Source organism: Amphiprion ocellaris, chromosome 8 (genome assembly GCF_022539595.1).
Source record: "Amphiprion ocellaris isolate individual 3 ecotype Okinawa chromosome 8, ASM2253959v1, whole genome shotgun sequence".
Taxonomy (NCBI): domain Eukaryota; kingdom Metazoa; phylum Chordata; class Actinopteri; family Pomacentridae; genus Amphiprion; species Amphiprion ocellaris.
Window position 1 is genome coordinate 34,088,128 of NC_072773.1, and position 27,318 is coordinate 34,115,445.

The 27,318-nt window shown below is 42.0% G+C and overlaps 1 protein-coding gene across 1 annotated transcript in view; it reads left to right on the plus strand.

Moving 5' to 3' along the window:
• Positions 1–8,625: 8,625 nt before the first annotated feature.
• casz1 (castor zinc finger 1) overlaps positions 8,626–27,318 on the plus strand; it is a 77,422-nt gene continuing 58,729 nt past the window's right edge. Inside the window, exon 1 of the mRNA XM_035951444.2 lies at positions 8,626–9,074. Within this exon, the coding sequence (XP_035807337.2) occupies positions 9,026–9,074 (49 nt within the window). The 5' untranslated portion in view covers positions 8,626–9,025. The remainder of the gene's footprint in view (positions 9,075–27,318) is intronic.

The window sequence follows — 27,318 nt, forward strand, 5'->3', positions numbered from 1 at the left end:
AATGCTGTGATTCTCCTAGTTGCCGTGTTGGTGATTTCTACATGTTTCTGTGTAAACACGAGCATAAATGCATTAAAGTAATTGATTGTTGAAAAAACAGACAAAAACTGTTACCAGGTTTCCCCGGCAACGGCAAGCATTATCTGGGTTGTGTTGATGAACTGAAGCAAAGCACCCTGTAATTCATATCAACTCTATTATATTTTTCAGCTCAAATAGGAAAAATCAATTGAAACAAGCTCTTATGCATGGATAGATGCTAGTTTTGATCAATACTATTTTCACAGGGATGGTGCCTTTGAGTTTGATTGAGGCCAGATTACACAAAGCCAACCAGTGGTGCTCACAGCCACTGCAGAAATGTAGATGTTCAGATGGGATACCATTTGGGCCCATCTTTTTTTGCGTACATTCACCTTAGAGATATTGATCAAAACGGAATCATGTGATTGAGTGAGGATATAGGTCAAAAAATAAGTCAAGGTCAGTCAACAACACAAAGCCTAATCCTGTCCATCTTTTGTATTCCATCAAGCGTCACTGGTATTCCATGGGGAACCTCTGTGCCCTCAGCGTATGGAAACTAAGGGCCCTTAGTTCAATTATACAAGCCCATTGAGCTTCAGAATATTGACATATCTCTGTATTCTGAAAATGTCATGGATAATGATCAACCAGTTCGCCAGAAAATGCTTTCATACAAACCAAGATTTGGAGGCAAGATGAAGAGCGTATTGAATTTGTGGACCAGCTATAAGGTCAGGATACCTGCTTCATAGGTGGGTTTGATATGCGCCACAGATTTCTGTTATTTTATTTCTAAAGCAATGGTTCTCACACATCCTTAGGAGGACAGCGTTCACAAAAATAATACATAGCATATTGTAAACCAGGTGTTTTGCAAAGGTGGTGAGAAGCAGGTTGAGTTGTATGCAGAGGTTACATAACAGATCTAGATGTGCTCAGTGATCACTATTAATTTCCATTATCACCGGCTGGTTGCACAGAGATACACTACCCACAGATATAACAAACTGTAAAACTTAAGAAATATATTTCAGTTCATTGGTCAGACAGAGCTGTCTAATTATTGACTATTGTTTATACACATAGAAATACATTTTTATTTAGACACTGTGTATTCTGAATAAGTTTAGAAAATTCCTGACCATAAAACTACTTCAAGGTTCTCAGCTGCTTGACCAGAAAATTTTATCCACTGTCAAGTTGCAGCTCATTTTAGATATTTAATTGCTTATTAATATAAAAAACACAATATATCCAATACAATGTGAGTAAAATCTGGCAAAAGTTTCCAGAAACTGCCCTGCAAATACAACTGGCCAAACACTGGCATACCAAAAACTTTACATTTAACAAATATTTGACATTCTGGTCAACATTATTTCTTCTGTTTGGTATTTTTCTACCTCTGTCTTCATGTGTGAATCCTCAGTCTTGCTCTATTCCATGACAGCTACGGCCAGAATCTTAATTGATCTAATCTGGTTACTGCTTGCTATTTTCAACAGTTCCATTAGAAAACTCCCATCCTCCCCCACCCTGTCTCTCTCTCCCTTCACCTCCCACACTCTCTACCCCCCATCTGCCCTGACCTACATGGTAGTCACATGGCCCCGGCTCCCTGGCTTGGCATTTTATGGAAAATCTGCAGGAGATAAAGCCACAGGGTTTAAAGTGTTATCCCTGCCTGTCCTTTGAGAAGGGCTAAACACTGAATGAGGTGTTATTGCATCAATGCTGTTGGACACACACACAGGCACCAAAGAGGATATCTTCCTCCCTCCTTCCCTCCCTGTGTCTCTCTCCCTCTCTCTCCTCAGTTTGATTGGATTTAGTAGAGTGCCACCAGTGTGACTTTGGGGGATTTCTCTTTCCCTGTCACCGTCTTCTGCATGCTTGCTTGGGTTATTTACTTAACTTGTCCAGAAAATGGACTGTGATCTGCAGCTTACCGCCAAAGCTAGGGAGAGACAAGTGCCTCATGGTGGTTAAGATATGCCAGACAGGCACCTAGACACTCACTCGCCTGCTCTGGCTTGCTTTACTCCCTTGCCGGTGCTGAGGGCTTAGTTTTGCACTGTGACCGAGTCCCCTTCACACTGTTGTCTGCCTGTAAATTTTCTGCTGCCCTTGCTATTCAGCCAATTACTGCAAAAGAGCTTTAGCGATTTTTTTCTTCCCCCTCTTCTCTTCCTCCTGGTGTATATTTATATATTTATTTTACAAGTGAATGACAAGCATTGCTGAAGGTTAAAAAAATGCTGAATTTCATAGTGCATGTAGTGTCAACTTTTCTTTTTCTGTAGCAGGACTAATCAATATAAGTCAGCTTTATCTTGTGTAGAACAAATACACACACTGCAGACTAATATAGCTTCCTCGCCTGTTGCATTTCAATTCGGAAGCTTTCTTTCTGTCATCACTTCTTAAATGTAAAAAAGAACACAGCAGCATGATGAAGTTCAGCTTATTGTAAGATAATAAGGCTTTACTTTGAACACATAATATGGAAAAGTTTTTGGTATGTTTTATTTATATTTATAAATTAATTTGTCCAAAGTTAAAGTGGATCATATATTAGATAAATAAGCCAGATCTGTATAATTGTGGTTCCATTATGTTAATTATGCATTTAATTTCAATGTTTTCTTCCATAATTTCTTCTTCAAGAATGTTGCGGATCTTCACTGACCGAAACATTGAATGTTCTTAACATTAAAGTGACAAGAAGAGACACAGCGAGAGCATAAGTGCAGAGAAATAAGTTTGGTTTATCCGGAGTTTGCAGGTCAGATGGTTTCTCCCTCTGCACCTATTTTAGCTTTTATGCTGTCAGCGTCCTCCCCGTCCTCTTGACATTAATCTGCTCTGTCCCATACTGTCAACCTGAGTACTTGTAGCTATATATTCAGTAATTGGTTTAGAAGTACACACCCTTAAGCCCATCTACACAATAATGAGGTGTACTGTATTTCACTGCATACGCCATATGTTCCTCCCAGGTAAGTTTTTGGAGTTGTTTAGTCTCTTCGGAGCTGCAGCACATGGCGCAAGACATGTTTGACCCACAGAATGACTATCAATGCAATGTCAAATGTAATGCGGAGCCACAAAGCAGTTAAGGAATGTGTCCAGAGCGTTGTGCCATGTTGCATTCTGGTGCTAAAATGACCAGAGCAAATATCTTCCCAAAATACTGGATAAGATAAGGCAGTCGGGACGGCTCTGCATCACTGTGGCGATTGGTTGTAGTAACGCTGTAGCTCTACTTGACAGGGTGAGTGCAGACTTTCAACACTCCCTCTGCAACCAAAAAAGGAACATCACATAGGTTTTTATTGTTCTATCTCTCATAAAAACAAAACCAGAAGTTACACAAGTGATAATTGTGCATAAAAGAAGTGACACCACAAAATGCACAGTGTTCCAAAACAAGAGAGCAGAAGAATAAAGGGCTCTTTCCACCAGTGTAAAATCAGCCACGCCTAGCAGTGGGAACGGAAAGCAAAACTGCTTAATGTGACAAAATAAAGACAGAAACACTCCGAGGGAAAGTTAGAATTAGGATCCTGAAAGATTTATGCCTCCATTTTATTTATAATTTGTTTTCTTTTCCTTATTGGAATTGAGTTGCAACTGAATATTTGATGAATACAGCCTAGAAGTAAGGATGTTATGTCAGCAAGGAAACAAAAAGTAAAGAGAAACAACCGAGAAATGTATTTTGCAAAGTTTGCGCTTTGGAATAAACTAAGATGCCTCTGCCTTCATAAGTGGTTTGTTAATTGAATGTGGGGGGGAGTTCGCTATCTGCAGGTTGTGTTGAGCCCTAGCGAGGCTAGCTGCGCCTTTCCGTATGCACTGCGCTGAGTGCTGGGTACTCTCCGTGCACAGAACACCATCTGCATTTTGCTGTTAACGCGCCTTCACATCCAAGGGAGGATTAGGAGAAAATCCCCAGGTTTTTTTCAACCAGTTGACAAATATCAGATTTGTCTCTAAAAAATTAGCTCCATCTATATCTCCCACCATATGACACACAAAACAGATTATCTTTAATACCCAGCCAGCTTGGGTGTGGAAAAAGCAGATTAAAGTTTCAGTTTGGTCATATTTACGCAGCCACTTCAAGTACAAGACCGGCTGCATTACACAGTAGACAGACCTCTTCACAAAGAGCCCCCCCACCCACATGTACCCCCACCCCCAAGCTTTACCTTCCAGAAACAAGATGTCTGCCTTGAAACAATTAGACATCATACTTAAATAATTCATCATTTCCCAGTCAGTCTTTCTCTTCTACGTGTCCTTTAAACAGACAGAGTGAGCTGCCAAAGCGGCTGAAGTGAATAACAGCAGCAGGTGCCTTTTCAGATGGAGCTTTGTAGTCTGCAGAGGGTGCTGAGCTGTTATTTTAGTGGCCCACTGGTGAGGAGCAGGGGGTGGCTGGGAAATGGACCTGGTAGCTGACCTGAGACCCCAGAGCTGTCCTATTAGCAGTGTGCTCGCCTCTAATAGTTCCTGGCTTCGCTCACTTCACAGATGTTTTTAAACTTGAAATACAGGAACACAACATTGCACCTGCTAAGTTGAAGAAAAACACCGCTTGAATCCCCGTTTGAGAGTCTAAGAACCTCGCACCCTAAAAATAAACACCTTCGACCCTGAAGGAGGTCATTTGCAGTGACAGATTGTAAGGCTGGACATGCATGATTATTACCCATCAGCATGCATCAGAGGGATTTAAAGATACGAGTAAGATGCTCCTTAAGCCTCTACTAAGTCACTGTGTTCTTCCTGACCATTTCATTATCAAATACATAATCGTCATCTGCCGAGGACAGAACCGAAGGCCTAAGGCCCTACCTGGTGTCCTGGATGTTGACTTCCCCGCTTCCGCTCAAGACCACTGCCCCACCCAGAGGTTGCTTTATGAACACAGGAGCCCCATAAATGAAATTAAGGTGTCAATTAGTCAATTACAGCATAATAACTCTGAGGGCAGACATTTAGAGACAAAGAGAACCTCAGCTAAGTTCATTTCCTCCAGCCCAGGAGCCTAGCACTTGGCACACGTCACTCCCCACCCAGACTCGCTGAATAAGGGCCCCAGTGCTCTCCCTAATGTTATTTTCCCCTGGATATCTTTTTTGATCAACAATTTCCTTTCATGGGTTTGTTTTTCAGATGCAGGGGATGCACTTTTTCTCTCCCCAATTTGGCTAGGGAGAATTTTATAATTTAGTAATTAAAATCTTTGTTAGGCTTTAGAAATTGCAGCTAATTGAATTTAATGGGAAGATGAATTTCAATTTTATTTGATTAGCAGGACCCCTGGCATAGGTATTTATGGAAAAAACTCTACAAAAATATGCTGTGTGGGCTAAGATGGCATAATAGAATTACAGATAATCGGATTTCACTGTCATGAATTTCACTCTAATTTCACTATAATTTTCCATTAGATAGCTGGTTTACAAATATTTGCTCATCTGCGATGGGAAAGGCTATCTGTCTAAAATGATTACCGAGCGAGCCTTCAGAAATATGTCCCTTTTTTCTCCTCCCTTTTAAAACCAGATTGCGAGGGATCAAAATTAGGGAGATTGCATTATGGATGTCTGCATCCGGGAGAGCAATGGGGGAGATATGATGATTACGGCCGGGGGATGAAAGCAGTGTCAAGAAAAATGTATGACTGAAAAACATAGGCCTATTCTATCTACAAAATCTCTGCTCTCAGCACACTGCCGCCAAGGAACATGCTATATCATAATTCATGTAATATCAGCGGCGTATAGCACAAAAAAGGAAAGACATTGCAGCTTATAAATATAGCTTATACTTCATACAAACTCCATGTTAATTGCTTTCAAGTGTGTATCTATAATGAGATTTTGCCATGTGATTTTCACAGCATATGTATGTAGGTGCGTATACTGCTACACAGCAATTACAAAATCAAATGAGATTCTAAAGAATCATTGTCATGAGTAATGCAAACGATGATCATCAAAATGTGCATTGCCATCATCATTGCTGCAGCCATATTTGTGTGTAAGTTTAATATTCAGCTCCTTCTCTGCTTAAAAATAAATATATAATGCAATATAAACAGACGTGAGAGGGAATAATATTCCACATCGCAGACAACCTCCAACAACACCACGGTGAACTCTTGTTGAATCCCACTTTAAAAGCTCCTGCTTCAGAATTAAGCTTTTACACGTTCAATTTCCTGCCAATTTTGAACAACATGACAGTGAATATCAAGAATAAAATTGATCCATTGTCTTGCTGAAAGACACAAACTATTTTAATTTGTTGTGTTTGAAGTTGGATGCGGTGGAGGGTTCGTTTTGTTGCCGCTCCTCCTGTGTAAATCCCCTCCTCACCACCACCACCACCACCACCTGTACTCCACCAGTTAGGACGGACCTCCACCCCACGCCGGCTCACACCCACTTCATCCCCATTCGCTTACTCACTTTTTGCCCCCGAACTGCCAGAGACAACAAGAGGGGTTCAAAAACACAATCTGACTTTCGGCAAAGGTCAGATTTCTCACTCGGCATGTCTCTGGGCTTTGGGCACAAAAGCCACTGAATTCACATCTTTCAACTGGGCCACAGCTTTTGTCCTGGGGAATGGAGGGCTCGGAGTGGGCCCTGCACCAGACCAGCCCCTCCTGGAGTGCACTGTCAGGGGCAGCCAAACGTCTGGCCCGGCGGCCCTTTGACTGATGTACCCCTACCATGTCACACGCACAGCGCCGCGCACACACGCTCACACGCATACACACTCCACCTTGCCCTCAACATTCTCCCGCATGCACCATACAATACCCCCGGACCACATCAAACGAAAAGCCCCACAGCTCCTTTTGAAAAGTAATGGTTTCGCCCCCAAAGATGGCAGCTCCAGGGCCAGAGGGGCCGCAATGCATGGAGGGTGGACACATGAATAGAATCCACCCAACGCGCTCAAACATCCCCCGATATTAAGTTTACTATGGAAGCTTTTATTTTGTTTTGCCAAACATATCAGAGCTACAATGTCAGAACCAGACAGATAATTTCATATCTTATTTTCACCCGCAGTGAAAAGTTTCCTTTAAATCTGCTTAAAATGTCACTTTTAAAACACAAAATTCAAATAATTACACTTTTCTTTAACACACAGTGTGGTCAGGGCCAGGCAGTGACTACTATATTTCAACTTTTTAAAACATTATTTCAAACGTTTTGCACGATACTACAGTGAATGACAAACCATTTTTTAAGCCATTGTCCACACAGGTGTCAGTCTGTACCAGCTTTCACTAAACCACCGAACAAAATATGCTTGTTTGTACAGTATGTGATTGATGATGAACAGGACTGACGTACAACAAAAGATTTTATCCAACACCTTTGCAACAGAATGCGAGTCTGGCCTCCAAGTCAGGTCAGGTACAACAAAAACAATTGCATTTTTATCACGACTACATAAGAAACTGAAGCAGTATTTACAGTACAATGTTAGATCAAGGGTGGAACCTTTTCACAGAAAGTCTTTTAAGGACATTTTCCTTTATGTGGGTTTGGAAGGAGGAGACAAAGATTTATTTTTTTTTTCCATTATTAACCAGGATGAGTCATCATAATTTCAGAATCAACCTATTTTATCTACATACTTTGGACTCCTTTTTGACAGGAACTGAAGCCAAAACTGTGTGTTGCTGTATTATAGTTCACAGCCATAAAATTGTCCATTTCCTCTTTTCTGTAGTCAGTAAACGCTACTCAGACAACACCTTTATTCAAAAAATAAAACTGCTGTGAAAGAACAGGAATGCCCAGTTGCCTTTGAAAGTTCATACTTTCTCGTCACTTGTAAAAAATAAAACCCACATTCCGGACATGGAGCCATGTTTAGAGTATATGGGCATTATGTACAAATGGTCCAGAGGCACTTTGCATGCCGCTGCGGAAGAAACTGCCAGGCAAATAAGGGGTTTGTCTTATAAAGTATTCATTGTCACCTGGTAACGGCCGTCGTTTATCATTTCACCTAAAATTACAATGAAAACTGATAGCTTATCAGAGGGAGGGAAGGAGAAAGAGAGCGCTGCGAGGCGGAGAGGCAAAGAAAAGTGCTGCACAGTCCTGAAAGAGAGGGGAGGAAAAGAGTTATTTGCTTCAAGCTAAAAGAGCCGGAGTGATGTTTTTGTCAAATATATATATATTTACAAATAAAAATAAAAGCCTTCCTCAAGAGACAGTTGCTTACAAAACTGTCAAAATATCCTCTTTGTAAAACAACAGTCAAATATGGGTGTATTTGATTTAAATAATTAGTCTAAAAGCCTCAAACACTTAATCATTAAAAGCATAATATATTTAATAAACGTGTAATCTTTTCCTCCACAAAACCTCCTTTTTTTTTTTAAAAAAAACTGTTGTGCTCCCCTCATTTGAATAGAGGCAGTGGAGGCTCCACCCCAAGAGAGTTGAAAGGCTAGAAGACCACAAAGATGGAAAGGCCAGCCCACTGAGGGAGGGAGAAAAAAAAACTGCTCCGGCTCCTCTGCCATAATTTCCTATCAGCCTATTCAGACAACATCACCAACAGCTTGGTCTGTGTGTGTGTGAGTGTGTGCGAGTGTGAGTGCTGTATGGGAGCAGAGCAGCGAGAGAGGCGGCGCAGCGAGCGAGCGACATAGACAGCGACTCACAGAAAGAGAGAGAGAGCAGGGAAGGGGGAGGCTCCGTATTCTTTCACCTACCTCCCCGTCAAACCACAGGAAGGAGGGGCCAGACCCTAAGCTGCCAATCAAATCCGCTCGTGGCAGCCGGCATTATCTCAGCAACAAACTATTGACAGATTACATGTCAAGGAGTTTAGTGCTTGATTGAAGGAAGCCCTTTTTTATCTAGTTACTTTTCCGCTTTATTTCCCCCCCTTCTCAACGCCGCCACCACAACATTCGAATGACTTTCTAACAGAGTTGAGTTATATTATGAAAGTTACATGTCTGAGAGGATTTAACTTCGACTTCCCTGAATATGGTGAGTACTCTTCTTCTTCTTCTTCTGTTTTTTTTTTCTGCCTTTTGTTCAGATGTGTTTTATTAGCTGACAGTTGAAGGTGTGCCTTTATCTCGGGCTAAATATACAGAGTGGGGAAGTTGTTCATGATTAAACTATGTGCCTGCGCGTACGTATACCCAAGTGTTGCGACACCCTTATTTATAGCTCTTTGACAGTGCCCAAAGGTGACTGCAATATCAAATATGATTGCCCATTTCTCCACCACACACACACACACACACACACACACACACACACACACACACACACACACACAGGCGCGCACAAGTCGTGACGCTGGGTTACATGCGGCACATGTGAAGAAAAGTTCACAAAGCAAGTTTCATTTTCTCTTGTCAGTGTCTATTTATTGTTCTGTTCTAGGACACAAATCTCCTCTCAGCCCTTTTTTAGAAAAAAAAATCTACATTTCCCTGCTTGTTTTCATTTAATTACACGTTTTGTTTATTTTTTTAATAAGCCAGCGTTTCATCCTGTAGAAACACAGGTATTGGTCTGACACTGAGGCACTGGCAATGCCATTAGGATAACCTGAATGGCCTAAGGGTTTGTTGCCAAGGGGACAAAGCAAACAAACTGTTGTGTTGCTTATGTTGTCACACATGTAAAGGGAGCAGGAGCACTACTAACACCTTTCCAGGTACTTCCATTTAGTGTATATACGCTACACAGGTGTTTGTTACATTCATACATAAACACACAGATAAAATCAAACGTGCTAAATTATAACCGGAATAATAATCATTTAAAATATTTGTTGAGACTCTTCTCACTGTTAGCGTTTTTTTGTGCAAATGTACCTGTGAGGCAGATTATTTTAGATTTCATTAAACCTGTAGCTGGCAGGTTAACACCAGTCATTCTGTGCGCACTTTTAGAAAGATCAACTTGTCCTGTGGTAACTGGATTATGAGCGTCACTCTCTTCCCCACTTTGCTTGTAAGAACGGGGTTTTTTTCTTCTGTGTGTGTTTTAAAGTAAGTCACATTTTACGGTCACATTCAGTTCTTTCTGTTTTGCTGTACTGTATGTACACACGTCTTTTTCTGATTGCATGCAATGTGGTGTCTTCCTTTTGTGATGTGTGTGTATTAATACTCACTCTATATATTTCATTATTATCATACATAAATGTTAGAGCTAAACAGAAATTTCATAGGTTCTCTTTCACTTTCAACGGTCTTATCTGCCATGCCTTATTTTTAACAGTATAAATATATTTAGGTTGTAGTATTTTGGAGTTGGATATTTTTAAAAATGGTGCTGAAGAGTTACAATTACAGAAAGGATTCTCATTTGTATATATCTATCTATATATAACGAGTGTACAAGATTAATTTTCTTTTTTTATCTTTTAAAATATTTAGAATAAAAGAAATGTGTAATTCCTGCTTGACGCAGGCTTTGCTCCAGGCTGTTATTTTTAACATGTTTGTATAGGCTTTTCTGCCCTCAACTTTTACATGCCGGTATTGATGAAAAATTAAAAAATCGATCTTAAAGATGATGTTTCTTATTAATTAAAACTCTTAAGAGACTGCACAGCAGACCACAGTGGCCACAAGGTTTCACAAACACATTCGAGGGACAGAGGCAGGGCTCGGTTATTACGTCTGGTTATTTAAGGTTGTCCTGCATTATAGTTTAAAATAACAACAAACAAGTTCAACTGTTATCGTGGCACACCCTAATTTGAAACTTTTCGTCAGCTTGGAAAATGTTTTTCTCCCCTCTTATGAGTCATAATGTTGATTGCCTTCTCCCTCACTGAGTCGTCTCATTAACCCTTTGTGGCCCTCTCCATCGTTTACGGCCTTCCACAAAAAAAAAAAAAGCAGGATGAAATGAGGGAGAAAAACAAGCCCAGGTCTGAAGGCCCCTCAATAACCTTTTATCACAATTTAGCAATAACCTGAATCAATTTGATGTCTTAAGCAATAAAATATGCTGTTGCACTCCTCTTTCTGCTGCTCCTTGGATGACAGTAAATTTACATTTTTTAATTAAACTAGCCGGAATTTTTATTAGGGGGCCGGGCTATGCTAATGGAAATGTTGTGTACAGCAGATTAACAGAGTTTTGAAATAAATTTAACAGGGAGACATTTGGATGAGGGGAAAAAATGCGAGTCATTGTCTTTAACCTCTTTCATGCCGATTTCTCCTGGGGGATCCTTGTATTCTAAGGAGCCTTGTCAGGGAAGAGTGCTCCTCAGCAACGAGGTGATTAGTATCGCCTTGTCAACCGAGGAAAAAACACATTGTCCACATTTACTTATTTAACACCTCCTTCAAATTCCAGCAAAATATAGGATTTTTGTTATCTTTGAGTTAATTTGAATTAAACATGATTTGTTTTTAAATCTAAAACATGTGGAAATTTTATCTTAACATTTTAAGTTATTCTGAGAAACTGCTCAGTAATTTACCAGTCTTTTTTAAAAATTATATATCTTTAAATGTCCCCTTATTTTACAAAGTGTCAAATGCAGCAGTTAATGGCAGTGTATGTTTGTGTAGTTTTATGGTCCGCTCTCAGTATTTGATTGATGTCGCGCGAGGCTGTGTGTGTTATGCCTGGCTTTAGCAGAGTGGCAGAGGGGTAAGAGAAGGGGGGATACAGACAGCAGACAAGGGCAGGGAAGTGTGTGTGTGTGTGTGTGTGTGTGTGTGTGTGTGTGTGTGCGTGTGTGTGTGTGTGTGAGGGGGGGGGTTAAAGAGAAAGAGAGGGACAGCTGAGTCCTGATTGAGCATGTGCCCAGTCATCAGACACAAACCACCCAACACCATAATTACCTTAACCCCCATCTTTTAATACCCAAATCACACCAACTGGCCTTTTTTTTTTTTTTTTAAACCGGCAGGAAGAGGAAACATCAGAGATCAAATGATCAAATAAACTCCAGATGCACGTGGGCTGCCATGCATCTTGCCGCAGTAGCCAAAGTGTTTCAGGGCTACTTGATATGGGCCAGGAGCGAGGCAAGTGGCATCACCACCCCCTTTCTTCACTCCTGTGCACTCATGCAGTGGCCAGCACCTAATTAAAACCTCAAAGCTCCCCGTCACCAATCTGGAGTAATGGTCTAATTAATACTTGGTGAAGAAATATTCCAGAATGATAAACAGGTTGCACCTTGGGTCTTCATTGCTTTTCTTATCTAAAATATAACCGGCTACGTTTTTGAAATTATTATTATTATAGCAGATAATGCATGTTTGTTGTGCAAAATAAAAAAAAAGGGAAGTGAAAAGAGTGAACTGTTCTTTCAAATAAAAGGAAGGCAATCAGTGATAAATTACATCATGAATTAGAAAGGTTCATATTATTTTTCTGCTTTTAATCTCACATTTGAATATGCCGTGTCATGTATTCCTGTGTGCAGAGTCAGGAGAGAAGCTTCCAGTAACTTTTTTTTCTCTGACTCGATTTACTAATCTTACATATGAAATTATAATTTCATGCAAAGTAAGGGGGTAGAATAATCTCTAGTTGTTGATATGCTATATAAGAGGGGAAAATGGGAAAATGAAGAGGTAATTAGCAGAGTAGAAGTCTTTGGCTCGTTTGTCTGAAAGCATGGTCTCCACTGGCCATGAATGAATTTGCATGCTTCGCTTATCGAAGCGCACTTATTAGGCCAGCTGAAAGAGAGATTAAGCCGGCACAAAATGTGGTGACTAATCCTTTTAAATGTGGCAGGGGGTCTTTAAGGTGTGAGCCAGCCCGTACCTAGGTTTAGTGGGCATGGAATGTGACAGACCACAACTTTAAGCTGAATGTGTTTCAAAAAGAAAGCAGCGGATGCGGGGTAAGCTATCTCTACGACAAGGACAGTGATTGACATGGATAATAAATTAATAGTTTATCTCCTGACCCCTCTTATCTGTGGAATAAATACAGCAGATAGGGTCAGACTGCTTCCAGATAATGACGGAAACATTTGGTGTGGTCCAATACCAGTGGCTCCGCTTCATTTCTTATTAAACAGTAATCGTTTGGCAAGTTTAGTGAATCGTACATGTTTGATAAAAAACTCAAAACAAATCCGTCTTCTCGCCTCACCGCTGTGTTTTTAGCACATTTCTCAGTTTCACTTCTCTGCCACCTTTTCTCTGACAGGAATCCAGGACCTGCTGTAATGTCTGTGGCTTTTTTTTTGATAGAAGAGGAGGAAGAAAAAAAAACTGAAACAAACATGGAACCTCTTTTTTTTCCTGTCACCTTCACTGTGAGCCACGAAATGTTTGCTCTGCCGAGTTACAGAGCCAATACCCCTGTCCTCAACCGTAATTGACTGCAAACAGGAGCACAGTGACGTTTAAACACTGCCCCGCTCTGTCTTTTGTGTCACCCACACATCCTCCATATACAGTCCCCCAACCCGGCAACTTCAGTTCCCCCTTCTTTATGTGCCGTGTGTTTTTTCTTATCTTTTTTTTCATTTGACATTCTATTCACTTGGGTCAGTAGCAGGCAGCACCAGCAATAATTACAGTCTGTACATGATAAATCTGAAGCCCAGCTGTTCATTTCTATCACAACAGAAAGAGAAGAGAAGGGAGAGAGAGAGAGAGAGAGAGGAGAAGAGCTCAGGAGTATGCAGCAGTTTGCCGGATTTCTTTCCTTTTTTTTTTTTTACTTAGTAACTTGATAGGATTACATGGTTCTAGAGCCCACACCTGTTAAGAGGCTGTTAGCAGAACAGCTGGCAGTCCCATAGCCACAGCTTAGCCTTTCTGCTTGTCCGTTTCCCCCCTTTTGGGGATTTCAACCCCGGCATGTACGACCAGAGTTTGCTTCTCTGGGCTCCTGCCTCAGCCAGCAGGAGCGAGAGGAACTGAGCGCGCTCCTTGTGTGACACGCGAGCGGTGTATGTTTGATGTGAGAGTGCGTATCTTACGTTCATGTGTGTGTGTGTGTGTGTGTGTGTGTGTGTGTGTGTGTGTGTGTGTGTGTGTGTGTGTGTGAGGCCGGGTCGGCTGACATCTCTTTTTCCCTCCCTCTCCTGAGAGATGTTGTCTGCCAGCAGTTGTGCTTCCCTCCCTCAACCCCTCGTTCGCACCGAAAGCCACCCCGGCAAACAATACAAATTAACACGACAGCAGACAAAGAAAGAATTCAATTTGGTTTGTTTTTCACATAGGGTGGGGGACAGGTGTTGGCAGAGTCACAAAATGCCCAAATACAGGTTAAACCAGCCGATTTAAATGATTAAGGGTTAGGTTGAGGAGTTTTTCTGTGCATATTTTAGGAGTGCCAAAGCCACGCTGTCAATTAGAAATACTTTTGCAAGGAGTGGAGAAATGAGTAATGCATCAAATTTGTTGCTTGTTTTCTCTTGTTCGGTGATTATTAAAGTGGAAAGCGACGTGGAACGGTGTCTAAACACGGCGAGGACAGTTTGTGGGAGAATCTGTGACAGTCATCAGACTTAGAAAATCACGTTACAGTAGGTTGTTGTGTGCCTTGGTGCAACGTGTCTCACTGCCTTATTTGGCATTCAGCAGCAACCCCAGCTCTTCGGCTTCGTCACTTTCTATGGGCCCTCAGCACCTGTTCCCCCTATTGTGCCGGAATTTTCTATATTTGGCAAGAAGTTGGACTCTCAATTTGTGTGTAGGTCACTGTTTGTAATAGTTTGAGAGCAATAAACTCTATAATCTCCAAGGTTATGTTTCTTTTTTCTGTCCTCTTCCTCTGCTGTTGCTCTGTTTTTCAGATGACAGTAGTAGAAAACATGATTCAACTTGGGAGGACTACGAAACATTTCTCACCAGGGCTTCTAAATGTCATGTCGTCCCTTTGCATGTTATTGACACATTGCGTTGCCAGAAGTGAAAATTATCTTTCCTTCTGCGAAGCACTGGGAGAAATAAAGAAAGAGTGCAAAGTTAATAGGTATCTCAAGCTAACTTTTTAATTGTTCTGATATGCAATCGCTAAATGACAATAAAAAAAATAGGAGCAGGGCCACTTTAAAAGCTTTATCTCTCCTGCTTTGTGCCCAAAGTGTCATGTCCATAACAGCACCACCTGATCTACAGAGTAAAATAACCGCTAAGGCTTATTGTTTGGACAATATTGGAGCCCACCCCACCCCGCCCCGCTTCCCCCCGCTGCTTCCCTCTCCTCTCCCTTGATTCATTTCACCCACTGTCCTCGGCTGCTGGAAAATGGCGTTAATTTTTTTATTACCTGTTTGACTCTCCAGCCTTATTACTGTAGCCCCTTAATGTTCTCTGTAACCGTGGAAACCAGATGAATAAATGTCCGCCAAAGAAAATGAGATGATTAAACAGGTCACCCTTGCAAAACAAATTCGCTTGGTCGAGCGCAATTTGTGTACCAAGCGGCTGTCTTAACAGTTTGCTAACAAGGGGATTGTTTGCCAGACTAACTGACAGAGAAAGGGAGGGAGGTGGAGGGGGGGAAATGAAGATATCTGGGGGAAAGGATATGATTGAAGAGATAATATTTTAGATCACCGTGCTATTTTGTCTCTTTATTTTTCATGGCAACGCGCAAAAGATTTCAACTTTACCCTCTCTTTATTGCTTGTTCCTTAAATATTAGAGACACACAGAAATGCTCTTTTTTTCTTTTTTTAATCTACTGTATATTTTACCGGCATTTACAAGTAAGTTTAAAGCAGCCATCCATATTATTGTCAGAGGCATTTGGTCTGTGATCATCAGCAAGTGCAGCAGCAAATAGAATTCCCCTCATTTATGTGGCAACCAATCATTACTGCTAATTGTCCTTGAGGCCATCTGTATAGAATGGCTCGTCCTCTATTGGTGTTGGAATGGTACTGGTCATGGATTTACTAGTCCAATAATGATACTTAACTCCTCCATAGTCAGCGCAACTACAACTGCAGTAATAAATATGAAGGAGGTTTTCTTCTCAAATTAAACAGTAGCCTGAACAGCATCCTGGTTTCAGCGTGTTGCTAAGTTTCTTTCCCATGATGCCCCCGCCCTTTCCCTATCCTCGTCCAAGTGTAATGTTCTCATATAACTTGTTTAAAGCAAACCTCTCCGGCGACCATATGAAACGTCTGGTGTTTTCATCTGATGGGAAAATAAGAGAGTAGGTTGGGCAGATTTAGCCATGTAAGGATAGGGCAAACACGCAGACTTGGATCAGAATCAGGCCTGTGTTGCCATTCTGACCACAAATCATAAATGTCGGGGACACGGCGGTGGTGTTGTTTATGGAAGGATGCCACGCTGCGCCACTCAAGGGTGTTGCCTGTTTGCATTGATGCGCCACCACCACTTACCGCCTCTCGCTTTAAAACAACTTCCGCATCCCACTCAGCCCAGCCATTTTGTCCCGTTACCAAAGCAGATCCCAAATGTTCACCACAGCTTTCGCCTCAACTTTTACACCGAGGGGGAGGAGGAGGAGGGGAACTCGAGGCTCAAAAGCAAGTCCGTGGCTTCTTTAAGTCATTTGTGGGACAGAAGATGGCGAGCTGGAGTTTTTCCACTGGTTGAGGGGGTATTTCATCCCAATACAGGGACACTATAGCTCAAAACTGAAAAGCACTTATGCATTATTGATGTTTTAATTTGTGCAAATGCCCAAGTCTTTGTTAAGTGATTATAGTGCTAGGGAGATAACAGGGGAGGTACTTCTCTATGAAACAAGAGCTCGCTTGCTGGCCGCACTGGGAAGCCATTGGACTAAATCTAACAAGTCCACGGTCCTGCTCAGCCGAGAGAAAGAGAGAGAGGGCGGCCGGGGGGGAGGGAAGGTGAAGTGGGAGGGAGTGACGAGAGTTGACTCAAAAAATATCAACGTGTCTAAGATAAGAAAAAATTCAGCCGTTGATCTTTTGTCCTTATTTCGGCTACACCTCTCCTGTTTATGATGTCGGGTTTATAGGTCTTTTACATCCCTTATCAAAAATTATTTGATGTAAATACAATGGAACTGACCTGAAAAGCCCCATGTGTAAATACTCCGCGTGGCACACTAGAAACTGACCTTGGGAGAAGAATGCAAAGTTATAATGCTTGCAAAACAAGCCAATAAAATAATACCCCCGCTGAAAGGAGGGAGTTTGGGTAAATATAAAAGAGAGCAGAAGAGAAGCAGTTTTCTTTTGCTGCAATGATTAACTCAGAACAAAGGTTATCAAGGATGACATTTTTTAAAACTCTATAATTTATGTAATCACCTGCTACAGTTACCTTGCCAGATAAACAGCAATGTTAGGAAAGGTTGAAGCCTTCCCCTTTGAAACAAACCCATGTATATGCAGAGTATGAGCGGAGCTAAAACGATTTTCTCCCCATATCCTAGTTGATCCAATCTCCAACTACATCTTAGATCATTGTCACCAGTGCATAGAAACCTATGTTTCCTCTATTGTGCCATTTGGTGACTGTGATGCTTGTCCAAACTCAGCCTCAGCCTGGCTGCTCCACACCTGCAGCTGTTCACACAACGTGCCTTCCTCCAGCACCTAATGCATGTAGAACCTGTAAATTATGCTGTATTCATTTAGCTCAGACTGCATTAATATGGGCTCTACCAATGTCAACCCATGAGATAAGTGTCTTACTTTTTTGCTTTGGTTTTGGTATTAGTCATTCTCTTTTGTTCACTGGCTTTATTCTTGCTTTATTCTTTCGGAAAATCTGCTTGAGTGTGTGGAACCAGGCTTTGCCTTCGCTTTGAGGTCCCTGGTGGAGGTAAAACATGAGAGCATGCGTGTGCGTGAAGGCACACACATCCACATGCACAAAGTAGGCTCTCAGGCTTCCCCAAGCATTTACTGCTTTATTAAGCTGTCTCATGAACCCACTAGCAGAACATGAGAATACAGGAAAAAAAGAAAAGCCCATATTACTTAGATGATTTGATGTCATTTGTGGACTACAAAATGCTAGGCTTTATTGTGTGTGCAGGGAGAAAGAGCGGGAGCAGGGAAAAAAAAGAGAAGTTGGCTTAGAAATTCAGAATTTCAATTAGCGTACGTAATCTGAACCTGCCGGCTTTGATAGAGGCTTTTTTTTTTTTTGAATAAGAATACAGCAGCACTTGTAAAACATTAATTAAGCAGACTTGTTTTTTTAAGGGATGGAGTAAAGTGTGCTTTATGCAGTCCTTTTCACTGAACAAAAGGCAGTTACCTCACACAGAGGACCGCTTCACCCAAACCATTTGGAGAAAAAAAAGGGCAATTTGAATTGGAGGAAAACACAAAAGACAAAAAAGACAAACCATTGAGGGTAATGTTCTAAAAGAGATGATATCATATGAGAGCACAGCCTTTTGCTGAAGAATAGAAATGTATCCCTGCCTCAGTGAAACCTAAGCTTGGAACAGGAAAACGAGCCCCTATTTTAATGACTTTCTACCTGACAGATGACTTTAGACCGCCTTTTGGATCACATTGCTCTGACTTTGTCTCTTACATCATCAAATCATTGATTATTAATAGTTTATATGAATTGTTAATTCATTGTAATATGAGTTATTACGGCAGTACAAAGATAAACAAAAACACTGAAAAGTCTTGAAAGAGTCTTGAATTTATGTTCTTGTTTGTTTCATGCTGCTGGTTTGTGGCAACGCTGTGGTGTGTCTGTTTGTGCTGTTTGGGGGCCTGAGCCCTCTTGAAATTTCTACTCTTTTCTGGTTCACGTGGCTACATGATACTGCAAGCTGACATGAATGCTCCAAACAACACTGATTAGCATTAAAGGGGATTACAGTTCATTCACATGCTTTGGTTTTATTTTCCATGAATGTATCAAGATAAGAAACAATGCAGTTTATTCCCAATAGATCATTTACTAAGTTCAGAAGTAGATAATGGCTGAGATATAAAAAAGCATGCTAAAGGTGATGTTTTTCCACCTATTATAAAACATTTATGGCCTCCGCTTCTTGGAATTTAGAATAGAAAAATAACAGAATAGGATAAAGTCCCTGTCCCTCATTTGCACTCAGCTGCATTTTCAACAGACTATTGTAAATCCTCTTGCAGTGGGTGATGAGTACACATACAGATGATACATTAAAACTGCCATAACTCGCACACCCAGCAAAGCTAAAAATCAATTGGAATGGATAGTTAAGCTGGCCCCTAAAAATCAATGAGCAATTCATGTCCTTGATCACAGAGTGTCATTCCTTTCAATGTTAGAGGCTGATGAGGGCTGAACGTACGCACACATTCAGCACAGATATACAGGAAGCATGCACGCACCTTCTCTGTAAGTTTAGAGTTAATTAAACACAGTTCAAGGACACATTTATTTTAATATACTTGGATTTTAAACAACTTCTCTTTATCTTTAAAGCGGACTCACAGTGTATTCATGGTGTTGTCCATTTTACCATTTACAAAACAAACGCATGAGGGTTATTTTTAATTTATTGTGATAGTGCTAAACGAGGTTATGGTGCTTTATCAGCGCCAGCTGGTGGAAGCAACGTATTCAGAATAGCAGGGAGTCGAATTTTAAAGCTCGTGTTGTTGTTTTTAAACCGTGCAAAATGTTGCAATCCGACGACATTGTATACCAACCCTGGAAAATAGAGATGACCTTATAGCCGTTACATGGTGGGGGCACAGACACACACACTCTCACTCAAAAAAAACAAAAAACCAACAGAAGAACACCCACACACATGCACACTCACTGTGGGCTTTCATGTAGGAGAAAGGCGATAAGGTTGGCCAAACGAAGAGAATGAAAATTCAGTTTCAAAATAGCAATTTTGCCCTTATTAATGCCATTAGTGTAACAGTCATAATGGATCAAATCAAGGGATGACCGAAGCAACTCCCCTGTCTCTGTGCTATGACGGGATCATGTCGGGAACAATTTAGGCATTTTGTGTTGATGAGTGAAGTTTCGAGTGCCGTAGTGTCCTGCAAACCAGCTCTAAATTACACTCACAGTTCATATCTTTTTCTCTTTATGCTTCATTCTCAGTGCTTCTTCTCTCAGCTCTCTGTACACATTATATTACACCTTTTTTTTTTTTTTTTACTCCATTTGAACATACATTTGTTTATTACCACTTTTGATTCAGTCCAGCTCTCAGTAAAAGTGACCCTTTTGTTGGGAACCACTGTATTTTTAACCCTGATTTAGATAATGGCAGTGTGACAGTCATTTTTTTGCTCCTGGGCTATTTGCTGCTTTGAGGCTGTTCTTGTCACTCACACTTTGTATCCTCTCCGTTACCAATTATAGCCACACTGACCAATTCAGAGGAATGCTACGACTGAAATAATGTCCATGCAGCACTGTATCTTCAACTTCAAATCTTAATATCTTTTCTTTGAACTTTTTTTTTTTGCTTCCACAAACACTCTTCTGTCCTTATTTGTCCATAAAGTCTATGGGATATTAGTTATGAGTTAGCAGTTGCTTGACCTTAACAGGTGGCCCTCTTTTTACGATCTATTACTCTAGTAACATTTGAAAGCGTCATTCAGCCCTCTAGCTAAATGCCTCAGATTTGGGGAGAGGGCCTTCGAAACAGTTGTCGCCTGTCAGGAGAAGGGGAGAGTCAAGAGGACCGGTGGAACAGTTGCTCGTCCCCTCAATCGAGGTGAGAAATTTTCCAGCAGCTGTCACTCGACCTCTTTACCTCGTGTCTTTTTCGGATGGTTTCTTTTTTTCCCTCTCATTTCCAATAAAGCAGAAATGAATGTTTGTGGCAACTGTAGGAAGGAGGTGGCGGTGTTGGGGGGGAGGGCAAACTCCAGTGCTGTGTCCTGTCACTCAAAATCTCACTCGTGTGTGTCCTCCTCTACACGTTTCATCAGCCGCCAATCACGAGACGCACGTGAGACGGTCGCCTTTCCCCGACTGCTTCAAAGGCTCCGGCAGTTTTCCTTTTTCAATGTTGGGTGTCATAAAACTCTTTCTGTTTGGCCGTGCGGAGAAGCAAAATGTTGATTCGCCTCCATTCTCTGCCTTCTCGACTGCACTACGCTTCTCTCTCCTTCCTTCCTCTCCCTTCGCTCCCCCCTTTCCTTCCCCCCCTCAATCCATCTGCATCATGTCGATCTGTCAGACTGCCAGTGTCTGTTCCAATTAGATTCCACTTAATACACGTAACCTCGATTAACACGCAATCAAGCCCAGATAAATCACGTCCTTTAAGTCCCCCCTCTGCCTCTCCTGTGTTGCTTTGCATCACTCAGTTTTTCCCAACAAGCTCGCTTTGCCACAGTCGTTGGTCGCAATGTATAAAATCACACGCTGGCTGCACGAGCAGGTAAACTCGGTCCTCGGAGGGGGCGCACAGGTGATTTTCACCTCGAACCAAATGCTCTAGCTTGCCGTGCGTCTCGCTTCTGTTTCCAGTGCTGGGAAGTTCCTCCTGTGTTTCCAGCAGACGCTTGTTGGTGCCCTTCTCACCCCAGAAGATGAAGGTGTCTTAATTACATCTTTGGTTAAAAAGCTACAAAAGACACCCTGGGCTTTCTCTACATTGTGGGAGGCTGTGTAGTCTATTGTCTCTGTGACCTTTTTAGCTAGCGGACAATTGGTTTGACTAGATTACAAATTAAGACACAGCACCAGGCACTTAGAAAGCAAGTCTGTTAGAGAGCAGTTCTATTACTACCAGCCTGTGAAAGCCACTGGGCCATACATTTTAAGCATCACATAAATGGCCACAAAGTCAAGCATCACATGTGCATTGTTCCGTATCTATAAAATATAAAGTTACATTTGCTTTAATGATTCCTGCAATGCCATAGTGAGTCTTTGCCAGTGGCAGAAAGGCAGAAAACACACAAAGCTACCACAGAGCTGAGGATTCATGGACAATTATAATTCTTTTAACAAAGTTAATAATTCACACTGTTTATGCTAATAGCAGAAAAGCAGACTGTTGAATAACCAAACAGCAAAAACCACTAAAAATACAAACCAAATGAAAACAACCTGGGGCTCTGAAAAAGCACACACAGCACTCTTGGGGTCTTCTTTTATTAATCGCAGCTAAAAGTGCTAACATTGACATGTTGAACAGATTAGCCTCTTTAATAACGGGGCGGGTCAACATGGCTACCACTGCTGATCCGTGAGGATATCCTGTCGGGAGGCTGATAGCCTGTGTGTTTCATATTCTGACCCTTGCCTCTGAGGACTTGGCCCCTGTAGATACACTGAATTCACTGCATTCACTGGATTAGGAGCACGGCGCTCTCTTTCTCTGCTGTACTTTTCTGAGATCTGTCTCACATTCAGAAAGGTTTGCGGTGTTATCGTGACGCCTGAGTAACAGTTTTGTGGCTGCGCTGTGTTCAAAAGTGGAAGCTGTGGCAGTTAGAGATCTGGCTTTGTTTCACGCAGCGACAGCTTGTGTCATACACGTTCAGGCTGCCGCTGCACAGAATTAATGGTTTTAAATATCTCAATGCTAGTTGGAGCTGACAAGGCCTGTCGGTGTGCCGTGTGTAAGTAGGGCCTGGATTTAAAATAAATTAAGCTATGAGAAAGGCTCACATTGATCCATTTCTTATCTCTCCTGCTACCTTGTCAGCCCCGAGCCCTTTCAAATAGTGTGGACAAGTCAAGAGACGAGCAGGACTCATTCACACATTTTCCAGCATGCCAGAATATCCTGTTATTACTTGGGAAGAATGTAGACGTGTGACTGCAGTTCAAACTCTTTCAAACGGTTCATCTCTGTAAAGCCAATGATAAAGTTGTGCATGTTTTATTTAATTAGTATTGGGTGCAAACAAAATGAGTATTGAATAGATACCCAATAGCCCCGTGCCCTCTGTCTTTTCCCTTTTAGAAACTTCGGCCACAACAATGTTGCACTGTCTCTTTAAAAGGGGTGACAGTTTTGACTATAAGTTGAGCTATTTTCTTTTCTCTTTCCCAGAGAAAGAAAAAAAAGGGAATAACGCTGATGAGTTTTAACAGCTTCAGCCAGGCGATGGGCAAATATAATAAGTGTTTTCGTAGACGTCACCAATGATTATCTCATCTGGGCATTTTGGGTGAATGTAGTGGATTTAGAGGCTCGTCTCCCATTGTGCTGACATCACCCTTTAACAAAACCAAATTAAATCATGGCTAAAATCATTTGAAACTCTCCCAGAGTCTGTCTCAAATGAAAGTCTGGGAAAATTGTAAAGGGAACACTGCGTGCATGTGCATGTGTGGGTTTCAGTGTATTTAGTCCGTGGAAATGAGGGCAAATTCACCCTCACACTGAATAATTGTATGAGAGGAGCTAATATTTAACACATTCTTAAAGGAATTTAAATGACAGAATTGTGACACACAGTACTTGGCGCTCATGTTTTTTGTTAAAAGTATGTAATTATTTATTTTTGCTTTCTGCATTTAATTTTTCCTGTCATTTACAGTTATGTTTCAACTTAATAAAGAGGAAAACAAACCTCAACACAGAAAGTTCTCTGTTAAGGAGAAGTCTAGAAGGCAAATAAAACATAGTGGAGGCCAGTCTTAATATAGCTATACTTTTATAGTCAGAAAGTTAAAACAAAGAATGCGAGTGTCCAGTTTTCACAGCCATACAAATTATGTTTTGACACTGATGCAACTTCAGCAAACTAGATGCTGGAAAGGGGGAAAAAATGACACCTGTATATTTTATAAGCACATTTTTAATCATCAAATAGCATCTTTAAGATTCAATTAAAATAGAAAAACATTTTTTTATGTACACACATTGTAAAAGTAATTGCAAGCTTGCAAAAACAAGTTACTAAGTTGCAATAAAAGAGCAGTGCTGCTTTATTATTAACTTATTTTGTCTATTTATTTCATATCATAAGAGCGTTGCGCCATAAGATAAGCGCTGCTAGTACTGCTGGAACACAGAGGTTTGTCAGCTGTCCCGTCTCACCACTCGCATGCCGTAGTCGGCCACCCATGACCTTGTGAAATGAACAAAGGTAAGAGAGAGTAAGTGAGTTGGTGAAGGAGTGGTCGTGGAGTGTGGAGGTGTGTGGAGGTTTGTGGTAGTCGTGTGTGTGTGTGTGTGTGTTGGATCGAGTGGTGGGGAGGGGGGGAGTGGGTTCGCTGCGAAAGGCCTCAACTCAGCCAATGTGGCATGATGTGACAGGATTAGCTAAGCCCCGGTGAACATGGCTGGTACTGCGAGCCCGTGTGTGTGTGTCAGTGTTTGTGTGCGACGGGCAGGAAGTGTGCACAGCAGACTGGGAACCCAGAACTGCTGCTTGCCACCAGCCGAGCCAAGACAAGACATGGGAGATCAACAGCGTGTCGGCCCATCACTGCCATCAAGCCCTCATCGCCCTCCCTCCCCTTCCACCAACGGGAGAGAGCCAGACCATAGAATATATAGCCAAAGGAGTCACAGATACCATGGGGGGAGACACAGTGGGGGACTAGTGGGCGGGCAGCTGGGGCTAAAGTGAACCTGAGTTGGAAAATGATCCTATTAAATTGAATTAAAGAGGCAGTCTTCATTTACCCCAAGAATGATGGATTTGGATAATTAACAGTGTTAATGGGGACTGGTTAAAGAGGAAAAGGGAAACCGGTGTTTGCAGAGGAAAAGGGCCAGGTTAGATCTGCAGGGCTTTTTTTCCTCCAATCCATGGTCACTTATTGAGGATTATTTAAGAGCTTCATATTCAGTTCAGAAATTTTCATTTTAAAGGTGTGCTTTCTCCCCCTCTCCTCCGCACAACTCCACCTTCATAAACGAAAAACATCTGTAAGATAATATGAGGGCAGCAGATCAAAGTCTGCTGTATTGTGCGACTGGGCCTGCTGAGTAGCGTGAACGGGGAAATAAAAGCAACAGGAAAGTGTCGCTGATGAACATGTAGGTTTTAGCGTCGATATATTTTGCGGTAGTGCGCTGCAGCAGTGAGTGCATTACAGCAGTTTAATGCCCTCATCTCGGGACGTAATTATGGAACTAGTAGTGTGTGTGAAGTGTATATATGTGCGCGCACACACATGTGGTGGTGTGCTTGTGTGCCTGGGTTTTCACTTTGGTCAGTGCACAAACCCTATCTGCATGTCCTTAATTCTTGATGATGTGCAGGCCTTAGGCAGTGTGTGTGTGCGTGTGTGTGTGTGTGCGATGGAGAGGATGCCTGTGTGCCAAGTTGAAGTGATTGGGCGGCAGGGCATGGGCCCTCATCCCACTGAAAAATCCAGTTGCTTTGCTCACAGCAGCCAACTGGCTTGTATTGCGTCGCTAGTTTCCACAGTGTAGTCAGGACCAGTGACACTCTGCCGCAAAGGAGCCAGATTTATAGTGAACAGTGTGTCACCAGGTAGAGGGAGAACTAGTTAGCTCCTTTTACAGGGCCACCGCCTCTCTAATTCTGTTTATCCCTTGTATACAGCACATATTTTGTGCTGCATTGTTTGAGGTCGAGCAGTTTTCTTTTGACGGGGTTGTGGGTGTAATCAATTTCTCCAGTTGCACAGGAGCCCTGCGTGATGTGAACCAGAGCTTACCTGAACCCTGATTAGGCAGAGAATGTCTTAAGTAAGGGGCTCAAATAATTTAATGCTACTTTTCTCCTTTCAAAAAAATTAACACCACAGTGGCATGCGTGTGTGTAACTGAGAGAGTGATAGAGTGTGTGGGAAAAAAACAATCTCATCAAGCAGGAGGCCGTTTGCTTAGCAAGAGCTGACAGTCTTTGTGTATGTAAATGAAGAATTTAGACTAATGGAGTTGAACCATTTCTAATTTTGTGATGGCAAGAGGATTTTGATTGAAAGTAATTAAGCAAGCTAGCTGTAAAATTAATTAAAGCAAAAGGAGGGGGGACTTTTATTGGATTGGATAGCGATATAGCTGCTGTCAGGCAGGGGGACAAATGGGGGTGACCTGGATTCTCTGCCCTCCCTCCTCCCACTCGGGACTTTTATGTCACTTTAATCTCCTTAGAGCGGCTGGTGTGCATTTGTTTGAAATAATCAAGGAAATATGGTCAGAAATTGTCAGCTTTCAGATCTAATTTACCTGACAGCCTCGCGAGTGTGTGTGTGCACGCGCAAGCATACATGTGACAGTGGCAGGTCCTTTTTTTCCTTGCCCTCTCCTCAGCTTTGTGGAAAATGCTTTTGACAGTCTTGAAGCATCTTGGTTGTCGGAGGGTGGGGGGAGATGAGGAACTTGGGTGGCTTTAAGATGGACATTTCAATGAGGCGTGTTTGGCCCGGCTTAGCACCTCTGACACTGTTGTGTGTGTGCACACACACCAACGTGCCTCTTAATTGCCTCTGTAACATATTCAGACTCCATTTGGCCACTGTAGCAGCACTTCACAGCCTCTGTTGTCTGCAGGTAGCCTAAACGAGCAGAAGCAGATTAGAGCCATGACAAAGCCTGTTACAGCTACTTAACCACTGACAAATAAGATTGGCCAATCCTGCACGAATAGAAATGGAACATATTGATCTTTTGGTTTTGAAAAGTAATAACTTTCAAATCATATTTAAAGTCAATCCTGAGATCAGAATATTTTTCCTTTGGTGGTTTCTTTTTTATACTCTTAAGCTTGTAATTGAATCACTGTGATGGCAAAAATATCATCCAACTGTGCAGTTTGTGTGAAGCTAATAACCAGTCATAAAATAGCCCTGCTAATGTCCTGCGATATCTGTTTGGCTTTGAGCAGTATGGGGTCCATATTAAAGGTCCACACAGTTTCCAGTCATTCCACAGTGGGTGAGATGCCACTTTCCCTTAAAGGTTCCCAATGCTTGCTAGTGTTTGTGACATAGGTTCTCAGTGTGGCCTTCAGTGCCCCCTGAAGAGACAGTTAATTAAGGCCTGGGCCCAGACAACGCTGCCGGGACTCTCACCCACCACGCCATATTCTTCCCCAGCTTCTCCCCCTCCTCTGGGAAAGCACACTGCCAGGACAGCACCACCATCGGAGCCCCTAACAGGATTAGGAGTCCTCTGAAAATAGGACCACGGCTCCAAAAGCCTCTCACCCACCTTCATCTGCCCAAAGGATCCCCTTCGATTCATCCCGGCACTACCGGCTCCTCCTCCCCCCATAAGATGACTCCACCCTAGTTCTGTTTTATCAATTAATGTAATAAAAGGTAGAACAAAGAGCTGTCTTTCTCCCGCTCTGTAATTAGAGGGGGAGATCTCCTGAGGACTGGCATTCCTTGGGCCTGAAAAACATGATTCTCGCCCCCCCCCCCCCCCCCCCCCCCCT